The sequence below is a fragment of the Ostrinia furnacalis genome, unplaced genomic scaffold, assembly GCF_004193835.3.
Source record: "Ostrinia furnacalis isolate ACB-3 unplaced genomic scaffold, ASM419383v2 OfSCF5667, whole genome shotgun sequence".
Classification (NCBI taxonomy): Eukaryota; Metazoa; Arthropoda; class Insecta; order Lepidoptera; family Crambidae; genus Ostrinia; species Ostrinia furnacalis.
Genome location: NW_021135906.1, coordinates 57,808 through 71,887, shown reverse-complemented (window position 1 = coordinate 71,887; position 14,080 = coordinate 57,808). Strand labels below are relative to the sequence as shown.

The 14,080-nt window shown below is 37.3% G+C and overlaps 1 protein-coding gene across 11 annotated transcripts in view; it reads right to left on the bottom strand.

Moving 5' to 3' along the window:
* Positions 1–14,080, bottom strand: part of LOC114361392 (T-box transcription factor TBX3) — a 112,982-nt gene that overhangs the window by 67,062 nt on the left and 31,840 nt on the right. For 7 of the 11 annotated variants that reach the window (XM_028316382.1, XM_028316385.1, XM_028316388.1 and 4 more), the window contains exon 2: positions 2,490–2,603. In XM_028316382.1, the coding sequence (XP_028172183.1) occupies positions 2,490–2,603 (114 nt within the window). Of the gene's footprint in view, positions 1–956; positions 1,071–2,489; positions 2,604–14,080 lie in introns of all 11 variants that reach the window. The other 4 variants (XM_028316383.1, XM_028316386.1, XM_028316392.1 and 1 more) reach the window with 1 other exon arrangement.

Sequence of the window (14,080 nt, the reverse complement as noted above, 5' to 3'; positions counted from 1 at the left end):
AAATTTGGCGATTTACACACAGAAGCCACAGATTTATTGATCTGTGATCTTGGTTTGGACTTTAAGACAACAAGAAGTAAGGAAGATTGTGTCACCATCAAGAGCAGCTTCTGTGTGTAGTGCGCTTTGTTGTCTTCTGGTTTCTAATAGTGCCTCAGAATGGATATTGTTATTTATCAATGGTGAATCGTCAAAAGTTATCGATAATGCTTTTTGATAGTACAATTCAAATATCCAGTTTCTACGCTGGGTTCCAAATCAGCAATAAATCTCAAGCTCTATCGTCGCTACATTCTAGTAAAATATTGAAGTCTTTATTAATGTAAACAGATATTTCTAGTAAATATTTAATTAATCGAAGGTTGCCACGGGCAAGACAGGTGCTTGCACGTGTTGCGATATCATCAATTGTCATTAGACTTCGGACCAATTAATTAAAGAGCAGTAATTGGTGTATCTACAAAAACCTGCATGCATCAGAGTGGGGGTATCGAAATGCTCATGCTGTAAGTCAATGGCGTACAAGCTGTTTATTAAAAAACTACATTACAATGCACATATAATGAACGAAAAGAGATCTGCGTTAAAGAATAGTGATACCACGTCAAATTGTAGCGAATCCAGTTACAGAATTGCATGTACTACCAGATACGTCTGAATTTCCAACGAGCTCCTTTGGGGCGCCCCACTAGTTAGCAAAACAATGACCGACCGCGAAAGTGAAATGGTACCTACAGAGAAGATGCTCCGAGCACCCGCACGAAATAATTGGTCTCGGATACCACGCAGATCCCCAGTCGAACATGAATATGTAAACAATACGCATGCTTCTTGCCTCTTATATCTTTCATTGTCACGAATTACATTAAAATAAGATTAACCAAGACCGTACGTCACTATCCCGTCATCTCTACATGTCTTATTTTAATTTAATTCCTTTATTTCTTTATTTATACCTGTTGTGGAATTTGTATCTGCAATCGTCGGCAGCTACGATGTCCATTAGCAAAATGTACTTTGCTTTTTTATCAAGACCAGAAACGCGAACTTTGTAGGCAGGAAACATACGTCTGCAAGCAACACGAGAGAAAAACATGGGTTGGGACTCGTTCTTTGCGACAACGATTTGACATCACGTCGATTGTAAGACATGTTGTTGGACTAGTTTCACTTTTTACATCCATTTACTCCCGAGAAGCGTTCCTTTTAGCTTGTGATCTTGTACCGCGTTAATTAGTTTGTTTTTGTTAAGTCGAGCACAGATATCCGAGTAAACCACTGAGTTCGGAATGGCCCGGTGGGAGATGTGACGCGAGCTGCTGTATTTGGGGCATTCGTTTGTATCGCGTCTAATCAGCGGCGCAGCAACACAGTGAGGTGTCAAGGTATTCGCGCCCGACAAAAAGGTCATGTTTCCGACGGAGAAGACCAAAAACGGTGCGGTACGCTGCCATTGTCAAGTTCCGCAGCGCGCCGTGACACAATGCGGTGGTACACGAAAACCTACACGACTCCGACTGGACAAGACGAGAACGAACCGAGTTTACAAACGATTTATTGGCGACTAAATCACCCAAGAGAGATTTGTAATAATTAATTACCATATTAACAGCGCTAGGCGGGCGAGTCTTTGTCGGCGCGTATATCGGTTTACTGCTGACTCACAGTCGCATTTTCGGCCGGAATGTTCGGGTCGTATTAATTAACGAATATTAAATCGAAGTTTATCGGCCACATCTCGATGTTGCCAAACCTGCGTGTCGGCGGTTTTGATATTCGTCGATCGGGCGGACGTAAAGCGGACAGACGAATCTTATCGATGCTTGTCATCGGGAATTAAACAATGTACACGATCAAATAAGATGATTATCGTGGATGCGCCCCCGATGGTCGTAGACATCCGAGCCGATGTTGTTTTTTAGACGAGCGTAGTTAGTGGAGATTACCGAAGTACACATATCGCGGCCGTATTTCTCACCTCCGGGTGTCGCGTCGCCGGCTTTTTACGTTAGCGGCATTTAAGACAAAGATATTTTAATGATATTACCCATTGGATGTGAGTTGAATCCTTAATCGTCCGATGATTCCAGTCGGTGTTCGCTTCTCGTAAAGTCGTTGACCTTAAATTAAGCGTGGTTCTTACAAATTGTTTAGGCGCAATTAAGAGACGCATCGAAATTGTTGTGATGGGAAGTAGTGCATGCGTGGGTTGAATCACAAGCTAAAGAATACAAGCGTGTAACGGTACGGTGATGGTGCGTCTCCAATCGACATGATGTGTTCAGCTGACAATTTGGTTTGTGCCAAATCACCAGTTTGGTTATGAGGTGGAATGATGGGCGTCCCAGCAGGCATAAGGATCGGATGCAGTCAATTGTTTCGAAACACTCCGTCTCTTTCCGATTACGTTTTTTCCCGAACGATGGAACGAGAAGGAATGCTTGCGAAATCCATGCCGAGTGCATCGAGATCGAATGGCGATTGTCTACCTGTTGTGGAACTTATATCGGTAGTCGTCGGCTGCGACGATGTCAAGTAGAAGGATGTATTTCGCCTTCGCGTCCAAACCAGAGACGCGAAACTTCATTTGTGGGAACATTTGTCTGTAAATCGGAATGGACTTGTTTTACCGCTTTGAATCTTACTTCTTTATCATGATTTTATACAAAATGGTATGGTTTAAGCAATTACTAACATTAAATATATTACAAAAGTCGCTCCTTACCGCATGTGTGTGACCAATAGCCCTACTGATTGCACGTATATTCTCCGTAAGAACTTATCGGCAGTTGCATCTAAATCTTAGTGGACATAGCTATGTAGGTGAATTTAACGAAGAAATATTTTCCTATATCCTTTTAGCAAAACCTTGTAGTGAACGTGATCTGAGTGTGAACGATGTAGAAGTATTGCGTGACAAGACCTAAACAAGTACATACTAATTTTCTCTCCATCTTATTCTTGCATAAAGTACTACTCACACTATTTTGTTAAGCCTAAACAAAAAAGATCTTTCTGTCTCTGTCACTGACACTAAAGCTAATGATCTATAGTTCGATTATGGTCTAAACGCATACTTATTTTAGGATTAATTTTATGTGATAGACATTAGAATCTATAAGAAACTATCTCTTTTAATCAAATGGCGATTAAGTGACGAAACGGTTAGTGACATTTTAGATCTAAATATTCCGAAGCGTGGGCGATTATGCTCAATAGTGAAGATGATTCAGATTCTGTTATGTTGTTCATATGTTAAATATGCTATCTGAGACATTTATCTTTCCGATGGGATAAAAATGGAATCAATGATAGATATTTATTTCGTTCTGGCTACTGTTCTCTCTAAATTGTTGACACCAAAGTCTTGTTCTACAGATTTTACTTTCCAAACGCTGAATTTTAATGTGTCGCCAAGTAAGATGGTATCAATTGATTTGATTTTAAGTATACAAGTTTTGCTGGCCAGTTTCAGCGAAACGAGTTTCACTTGCAAAAAATTCGCAGACTTCAATTTTCGAAATTGACCAGAGAATGTTTACGAATACTCGTACCAGGGTGTCCACATTCTGGAAAGTCAGGGAAAGTCAGGGAAAAGTCAGGGAAGCTCATAGCAGTCAGGGAAAGTCAGTGAAATAGAGGGGTCACCTGGAAAGTCAGGGAAACATTGAGATTTTGTCTACCAAAACACTGTTTGTCTCCCGAAATTTCCCAGTGATTGTAAAATAAGGGATTTAATTAATTTATGCTCTAGAAAGACCTTTGATCTTGACTATCGAAGCAATTTTTTTTCAGGTTTGGAGTGATCTACATTATGACTTTGTTTTTAGTCATAATTAGGGATTGCAATCCGGTCCGGCGGATCCGGTAATCCGGCGGATCCGGTGTGTTTTTGGACCTACCGGATCCGGTGAGTCGGCGCCGGATCCGGTGGCGGATCCGGTAAAGCAAAAAATACGCGAACGTGAACTGGGAAACTCAAGCGCGCGCGCATTTTCCAGATCGCTAGACGTGCTGCGACACTACATTGCATTTTCCTTTGCAAAAAATAAATGCTTCTTGTTTTATTGCTTCTTAGGAGTCAGATTATTTCTTAAAAAGAACTGAAGTTGAATTTATAAGTACAAATTTAAAAGACTGTTTTGTTGATTTAAGTCTGTGTAAATTATTAATAAGAGTTTAATAGTATTATTACTTAAGTACTTTCAGATACATACAGCAATAAGTGAGAGTCAGACTGATTACTAACTTTATTATTTAGAATTTTCATAATTTTATTAGTACAAATAGTACGTACTTACCAAAAATTACAATTAATACCGAAAAATATAAATAAAAGTGACTTTATTTTCCATAAATACGTATTTTATTTTTCTTTTTATGTACTATTCATCATATGTATCAAAACTAAAAATCACTAAATACTAGACCAAGTAACTTTGCAATCCGGCCGGATCCGTCCGGATCCGGCCGGATTAGCGTCAATCCGGTGAAATCCGGCCGGATTGAAAATTATACCGGATTGCAATCCCTAGTCATAATTATATTACTCCTTTTTAGTTTTTTATCTAATGAAGTGGATTGATCTAAATTATGACACAATTTTGTTCATAATTAGATTACTTTCATATAGTTTTTTTTTTTAAACTTTTTAGTTGTTTCTCAATCTCATGGCCTAAGTGCTCGGGAAGACAAATCCAACGAACCCAAACTTGATAAGCTTCCGCCGTTTCGTTTAGGACTTCCTATGGCCAGCTCCTGCCACCTCTTGACTTCATCATCAGGACCCTGGACATCATCTAGCACTAAAGTGCTCGAAAAGACAAGTCCAACGAACCCAAACTAGATGCAATTCCGCCGTTTCGTTAAGAGTTCCTATCTCAATGTCTCTCTGACTCTGACTCCATCCAGCTCAATGGTATAATATTGCATTGTCATCGTACTTACACAAGTATACCAAATTTCAGCTCAATTGTTTAAATTCAGTTGTAAGATTTATCCCATACTAACTAACAAGCGAAGTGCTTGTAAAAATGGTACGCATATCTTTTTTGCGACTAGGTTTCTTAGGCCTCAGCCTCGAACTTAGCGGGCAGCGGGGCGGCGGCGGCGGCGGCGCGGGAGCGGGGCGGGCAACGCAGACCCGTTCTCGAAATAAGCGGGCAGCTCGCGCGGCGCTTTAGCGGCGAAGTATTGTGTTCGGGGTTGTGTTGTCGAGATATTTTCTTTTTATTCGCAAACGAAATGTCTGAACACACACGGTGACAATTTTATTTCGATTCAAATTTATTCCTAACGCTCGATTTATTGTGGGCAAAAGAAGAAGTGCGCTGCCCGCTCGTTGCCCGCTCCCTCGCCGCTGCCCGCTCGTTGCCCGCTCCGGCGCCGCTGCCGCGCCGCTGTTTTCGAGAACCGGTCTATTTGATTTCACGCGTAAGATCCTGCCGCTGCCGCGCCGCCGCCGCTCCCGCCCCGCTGCCCGCTAAGTTCGAGGCTGAGGCCTTAGAGTACCATTTTGGAATATTAGATAGTTGCGTCAACTTTAAAAAAACTTGCCGCAGTAGTGTTCATCCTTTTTTTACAAAACGATGAGTCAAAGTGGTGTGAAAGTAAAAATCGTTCAAAATTTTAAGGAAATAAAATATTTTGATTAACTTTTGTGTAAAAACTGCAAGTATTCTGGGGGTTTTAAGAGTTGGGGTGAACAGCAGCACTACTTAAGTTGCCGATATAAACAGAAAACCAGGAATAATTGAAAAATTGTGGTCGTGTTAATGTAAAATATCATAAGGGGTGTCAATTTTCGTTGAATTTCATAATTTATTGTGTAAGTTAAAAAATAATTGAGATAGATTTTTTTCATTATTTTTCCTAAAGTAATCATGACTATGTCCATCCAGTGGCGTCGGCTTATCCTTGAAATTTGGGACATGTTGTATACATAGTTGGTCAGGGAATTTTGAGAAAATTGTCAGGGAAAGTCAGGGAAAAGTCAGGGAATTTTTTCGACCATTTGCAGTGGACACCCTGTCGTACTTTTTGCTTATCCGCTGGCATATGCTTGAGTCATTTCATTAGATAAGTACTGGTGATCGTGAGTCCAAACATGGAGTGATTTGTGGCCGGCCTGATGTATGTGGTGTCGTCGCTGTGACGGGCATACCTAATACCGGGAGTTGGCATTCTAAGCGCGGCCCGCGCTAATTTATTGAAGAAACACTTGTTTACTTGCAAGAGGTTATCTTTGATCTCAAGTAAATGTGCTTTTTGCTTCGTTTAATTGTGCGAATGTAGAATGAGGTTACATGTTTTGATTTGATAGTATCTTTATTTACTACAGGTAAAGTTAGGTGGCACGTGTATGTAGAAGCTTAACAGTAATAGTACTCTTCATAGTTAATGCTGATCATCTTGCTTGACCCTTTAGGTAAACCTTGTTAACAAACATCGATAGCTTAACTCCTGTGCAGTCACGTAATGCTCCAGGGGTCTACGTAGTCTACAGTGAATACATCAAGGGAATAAATTCATAAGTACCTACTGCCTCCTTCAAGATAGCATTACAATGCCCCCCACTAAGTAATAGGTATAGTTATAAAATTAGACACACTAACGTAGTATACTATTCGACATGTCACAGGAATTATGCTACACCTTTTAAATATCCACATGCGCGTGGGCATCTCGCAAAAAATACAGAGCTACTTTTCAATTGCATTTGTATAAAATATGACTGGACACCATTCTAAGCTAATATTAAGGATGCAAATATTGTCTGTATTAATAAGCAGGGTAAGAGCAGAATCGTGCGCAGCTGTATGAGTAATGGCCACGTCGTGAAAGTTTATAAATAAATATTAGAAATGGTTACAATGTAGTAGATTTACTGGTATATGGTAATGTTATGTATGATGTAAGTATTTGTGTTCTATTATTTGTTAAATTGAAGAATTGTCCAGTTATACTCGTAGGTGTCAAGTAAACTTATTTATTTACAACAAAAAAATATTATTTGGACTGATCTGGTTCTGATAAAAAATCAAAGCTCGATTCAGACTCGAGCAAAGTTTCATGATTTGTTTTCATTTCAATGTTTATAATAGTCATAATTATGTTGTGTCTATTCTTGAGGACAGATTCATGAAATGTTGTTATTCAAATCTAAAATTATTGTAAGTTTAAGTGAACTTTTTATAAGACTCTGCTCTTTATGGCTCTACATTACCTACCTACAATATTAAATCTTCATATTGATCACACGTCTGTGTATTATTATTAATTTTACAACACCTATAAAAAACGTTACTAAGTAGTCATTTTCACGGTGCCATTAATGGCCGCCGTAACACTGATTTATTTATATTTGTCGACATTAAGGCTTCACTTTTATGATTCTAATTTAATAACGCTCCGATCGGTCCGCGTTTTCCCACTCGCGGCGTTTTTGAAAGAAGGGTAATGATTTTACCACCTTATAACGTTATTGGGACCATAAATTATGTGCCACAATGCTTATTTATATGTTTGAGTGCGATACTCAATTGACTTTGATAAATATTAACCTTTGAACACGTGTTTTGAAGATAATATACGTTACATTTTTTTAAAATTATGTTATTAAAGTTGGAAGGCGCTGGATGTAGGCCGCTACCAACCGGGCAATATGGAAATTTTTGGAGGAGGTCTATGTTTAGCAGTGGACGTCCTGTGGCTGAAATGATGATGATGATGATAATGATGATAAAGTAGCTCTGGTGTCGGACTGTATGAGATATGAGCGATAGTTTTTAATACAAGACGTTTCGTTTAGTGAGATTTCGTCTGCTATAGATGAGGCCTCACAGAATCAATGTAAGGTAAGCGCAGGTAATACCGACAGGGGCCCAGTACTCGACACTTTTTAGATTTAAGCTTATTAAAATTTTCTACTAACATCAAACTAAACGACTTTTATGGCAAAATTTTAATGGTATTTTCTTACACATTTTAAATGGCAACACTTATTAAAAAACTGCAATGGCGTCTGAAAATAAATTGGTGAAACAGTAGTACTCATCAAATACTCATTTTCCGTTAATTCAGGCACTGAATTTCAAGCCTGCCTCGCCAGTTTAGATTCCATGTCTTGAAGGATCTATCAATTAATAGGTAAGTGTGATTATTTTGTGATATTGCGAAGAAAATTTTTAAGCGACTTAACCTATAAAACTTATATTTTTTTCGTCAGTTTAATTTAATTTCCGTGTGACATTTATTGGTTCCTTGAATTGCATGCTTGACCCAGTACTCGTCAAAATTGGTACTATTTTGACGGTTACTGGTACACGCTTGATGAGCTGCACCTAAGTATGTCATTGGGCCATTTTTTAAATTATTAATGAACTTATGTCTTAAAAAAAAGTTAAATAGTAATCTACATACAATAAATAATCATTTCGTAACAGTATCATATTATCATACCGATGATCAAACTTTNATGAATTATCATGAATAATATTAACTACTTATTTACCTCTCAGTGTCTTGAGGCAACTTAAAAAAGTACATTCTGTGTTTTTATTATTATTTAGGCAGTTAAATACTGCACAGTATTTAGTACACCATTTTCTTTATTTTCTTCCATCATACATAAGAATACGCGTGCGTGAGTCAATGTTCGCTCGTATGTGAGGCCTTGTCGAATAGTATCCTGTAGGTGGGCCATCGTGCGTGTTTTGTTTTCGATGTAAACTCGCGGAGATGAACAGGCCTGCTGACACTAACATAATATGCCAATAATTTTATTAAAGTAATGACTAGGTGTTGCCACTACTTATGGCCATAATCTTAGAATGTCAATCAATATGATTATGACAATATGACGGTAAACCAACGGTAGTTGATTTTCATACTATAATTATTACAGTAAACGGGTAGTACACGGTACCTAAGGTAGTATTGGGTTTATTTGTGGCATTGCCAAGTGAAAATTGATATAACTCGAATAATAGAACATACCTAGGTGTTTTAGTTCTGTTGTTTTGTTTTATGTTTATGTTGATATTTAATTGATCTTAATTTATCTTGCACTAGCTGTGCCCGCGACTTCATACTAATAGTTTCAATGTTTTTTCTTGTTTTCGCAACATTTTTCATTGACGCTCTGCTCCTATTCGTCGAAGCGTAGTGATTTAAAGCTTATAGCCTTTCTTGATAAATTGGCTATCAGCATACACAAATATTTTTTCAATCGAACCTACCAAAAATATACTTCAGTTTATAATATTAGTATAGATAAACATGTGTAATTTACAGAAAATCATGGCGGAGAAACCAATGTTATTGATTAATTATCGAATGACAGTTATTTAACTAAAATATCATTTGTTAAAGATTTATCAAAGATTTTGTTTCACTATATAAAAATTGTTGATCATTTATGTTATAAGTTTAAGTACCTAATCTTTGTTGTATAATATATATTGATTTGAAGTATAACAGCGCATTTGTTATTTATATAACCATTTCGACATACATTGGCAAATCTATTATAGTCTTTATTGCTTTGAGATAAAGTTCAAATTCGCAAAAGCTGTCGAGTTCTGGGTCCGTTTGACGATAATTGGGTCTAAAGTGTCGAGTACTGGTACAAATGGGTCTTTTTTCAGTTAAGTATTTTTTAAAATTAATTCTTAATACCTACGATAATCAGTAAAAAATTTCATAAAAGAGGAATAAATTACCTATATGTCCATGTAATTCGATTTTTTCTAAGTCAAATAGTTTTCACGTATCAGCGTTGCAAAGTCAGCCAAAGTGCGAAAAGTGTCGAGTATTGGGTCGTTTACCTTACTGCGTAGTAAAAATATCACGCATACGAGTACAATCAATACCAGCCTGTGGTAGCACAGTATTGCATTGAAAACCGCACTGTGTCGCCAATCTGTAATCCTATACAGCGAGCCGCCACCAGAATTGCTTGACCCCTGACACAGTATCAAGCTCCTCTTTGTCTGTCTTCGTATCGAAGCTCAGGCAGGGCAGAGAAGGTCTACTTTATCTGGACGCTGCACGCATCGCCCAGAATAACTTGAACCGCGTTTGTAAACAACTGTCATGTTAAATGTAGGTCTATGGGTATTGGTGGTGGTTATTTAATTAATAATGTGTATAATAAGACTTGACTGTCAATCAGGAGTTGTGAGACTCCGTTCACACTGAACAATCCCAGTACATTATCATAGTAATGTGCCATTATGGCGAACAACTAACCGTTTGTCAGCTTAATTAATTAGTGAATGATAAATCGTCGGTTAAACTGACGTTGGTATGTCGCGATTTGCGAAGTTTTTTTTAGTTTAAGGGCTGCTCATCGGTCCCAAACAATAATGTGTAACATAAATCATTAAAACCTGGCTGATTTAGAGTGGGCATGAAGTGAAGTGACGTCAAGCAATAAGGTGCGTAGGCTATGGTCATACGGTTCAGTGGTTATTGAGGCAAGGTGCACAAATTAATGAGAAGGTAAGTTTTGCCTTAATTTCGTTTTAATGCGACTTTATATAAAACTGCTCAGAAAACGTATCGATTAACAGTTACCTATGCACGATTAGGTATCTTTACAAAGATACAGGTGAGATAAACAAATAACTTCTCAAAGTAAAAATAGAAAAAAAAAGTCAGGTCAGCTTGGTCGCTGAAAGTTTTTTTCTTGAATTTTCCAGGAAAATTCTTTAACGAGAAAGTCTAAGAGATAGAAAGTTTTTCTGAAGTAGTAAGCTGTTTTACTGAACTGGTTTGGATTTTTTAAACAAGTGCCTCACGCCATTAGGTACCTACTTGTGCATCAAAATTAAGTGTCTGAATCTAGTTTTTTTACTAAAAATTGGCTCATAAAAATCCTGGTCTACTTTCTAACTTCGTTCGGGGGAGGGTCGTTGGAAATTCACTATTAAGAGTGCGGGGAGGGGAGGGGGAGGTATCCGTTGGAAGGGGGAAGTGCATCTGCTCACACTGACGCATTCTTGCGGCTTCGAGGCGGGCCGGTTGCACTAATTCCGGTTAAAAAATAACACGCGTTGACAGCTTTAACTATTGTTCACTTCGTATTAAGCATAATTTTTTCGGGGCTGATTGCACTGACTTTGGTTTAATGTAAATTTTTGAACGTGGCATGAACGAGTTTGTTTTGTTTTTTTTTTGCCTTTCATTAAACATTACATACAACTGTCAATTAAGAAAGTATATTTTTATTAAAAGCCCGTACGACATTAGCGATGCAAAATGACACCTGTCTCTACATTCGGCGTAATTTCTTAATTTAATACACACATACATTTGTTATGTAAATGAAACATTAATATTAACCCGAATTGGCATTACTGATAAGGGAAATATAAAAGGCATAATGTCCAGCCTGCCTTTCTGCAATTATACCATTTTCAACCTTGATACTTGTTCTTAGAAATGAAAGTCCATTGATGTGAATAGGATTTTTGAATATGCAATACTGATAAGTTGATTTCTCCATCTACCGGTCGATAAATTAAAGAATTTGGGATAAAAGATGGAAATAAAGTATGGGTTTTATTAAGTGTCATAGTTCGTATGTGTAACAGGTGTGCCAATGTCAATTATTTTTTAATGTAAATGGCAATTATGGCTTCGGATTTAACATCCAAACGACTTATTATTGTTCTATAACTACTTATTGATTTTCCAAATGACTTTATTTTGTTGAATTTATGGCAGTTATTTGACCACGATCGCACCTGATGTTAAGTGGGATGCAGTCTAGGATGAAATCAACTAACTTAAATTAAAATTTAAATCAGGATTAACGATTAAATCAGGATTAGTGTAGAACAACCGGGCCGAGCACTGCAGCGAGCGTTACCCCGATACGCCGCGTCACTGAAAAATGACGGCTAATCACGGTAATACGCACTGACAGTGGGTTAACTTTGACACGTTAACGCGTTTAGGTGGTGCGATTTTTTTGACTTTGGATTTGCAGATTAGTTTTAGGTAATTATTTATTTTTATTTTTGCTCAGGGTTGTATTTTTGTACAAAATTGTATGGGTCAATGTTCTAGCGAGTGCTTGTGCTTGACCAAGGCTTCAGTAATCTTTCACTACCCATTAAAAAAGTCAGTCCTCATTCAAAAAGCAAAAGGACACAGACTTAACTTCTATTCAAGCTACAGCCTCTTACTCAACTGCATTAACTCAAACAGCGCAAAATTAACGACTGTTTACTTAACAATTGTTCAAGCGTTATTACCGCTAACCACGGGTTGACCTGAGTTGATGAGCCGGCCATGCTGTAACTCTACATCTTGCAGGTTAAAACGCATCTTAAGTTTAAGATAATCAAGTTGATTTTCCTTTGGCTGTATCAACTTGCAAATATTTCTTCAATAATATACAAAGCCAAAACATATAATTATGAAAGGCTTAAGTTTGAGTCTTTTCAATAAATTGACCAGCGAAGCAGTTTCACTAAATCTATTGGAAAACTTATTTATTTATAAAACAGTTTGGAAAATGCAATTTGTATGATAAAGAGAAAATAATATTATGATAAAATATGTATACTTTCACACTAGATGTAAGTGAAATCAAAAGTACCTACTTAAATCAGTAAAATATTACCCTCATTTCACTAGAAACGTTATAATTTGCATAATTTTATCGGTGATAGGAGTTAAATTTAGAAATAATAATTAAAATTATCACCAAAATTTTGTTATAAATATCTAAACAGATGTAAATTTAATAACAAAGAGTGTAAGCTCACCTAAATTAAAATACCAAAGATAAATTTTATGTTTCATTGAAATGACAGTAAAAATCATTATGTGTGGACAAAATTAGACTCTACATTTAAAGCGTAAGGATTCATTTTCATTTGAAGGTTCATGTGTGGGCCGAAGATATAAAAGTTATGGAAGTGACCGCGTGGGACGCGATTAAGATTTACTTTAATTATGCCCCTGTCATTGGTCTTGCATTTTGTTGTTACCTACTTAGTCAACGGTCAAGAATTTTACAGGAAATTAGCCCTAAAAGTCTTGTTCAATTCGTGACCAAGTTTCTTGGCATTTCTTCTCAATACTGGCTCACATTATTGTTTCGAAGCATTGGTGCGGTAAGTAAAAATTAAACTAGGTTTTTAAAGCTTTTAAAAATTAAAATTAGTGAACCAATATGAAATCTTGTGTTTATTGACTATGGGCCAAATGTGACATAACATCTTAGTCAATACTAAATTGGGGCGGTTCTGTTTATCTGTAGGTAGGTATACTAAATTGAATAAAGTGGGTATTAACTACCTTTGTCACCACGATGTCTCTTCCAGTTATCCCTAATTCCCTGGCCATCATGTGGGGTACATCCAGAGGCCTAATATACAGCCACGATTGACTATAAAGATAACGGAATTCCGCTACCGAACACATCTAGCTAATTAATAAAAAATAATTAAGGAATTTCAACGGAAAAATAAAATATGTCGCGTGCGGCGACACGGTTGACTTTCTAACTTTACGTTGTTGAAAATTTAAATCAGACTGGTTATTCTTCTCTTTTCTCTTCTTATAAGTATACTTAGAATGTCACAACAACTGAGATCACAAGTTCACAACCCTATCTTTTTTTTTCTCCTAAAGGCTGTAAGTAAACTATTCACAAGTTTCACTACCCTATTAAAAACTTCGAACTCCTCCTATGTTCTTCTAATTAATTTCGTAGCGGGTCCTTCGGGACAAACTTGACCTTCACTGGTTGGGTTCTTATTGGCGGTCAAGCTGTAGATCCTGGCTACACAGGAGTTGCAGTGGTGGGAAAGAGAGGTGGGAATAGTCCCAACCCTATTAAAATACATTAAAAAATATATCTTCATTCAAATGCGACAAAAAATTGGCGTTTGTGTCAGGGCACCTTTTAATACCTTCTTCTTACAGTGTTTTGGGCCCTACCAGCTTTGCTTTTAGCCTCAATGCACCCTAAGAGTTTTGAGGAAATAGTAAAGGATTCATTAATAGAAAAGCACCTACGATAACAAACTACTTAGTTCCATAAGATACTCGTAATATAACA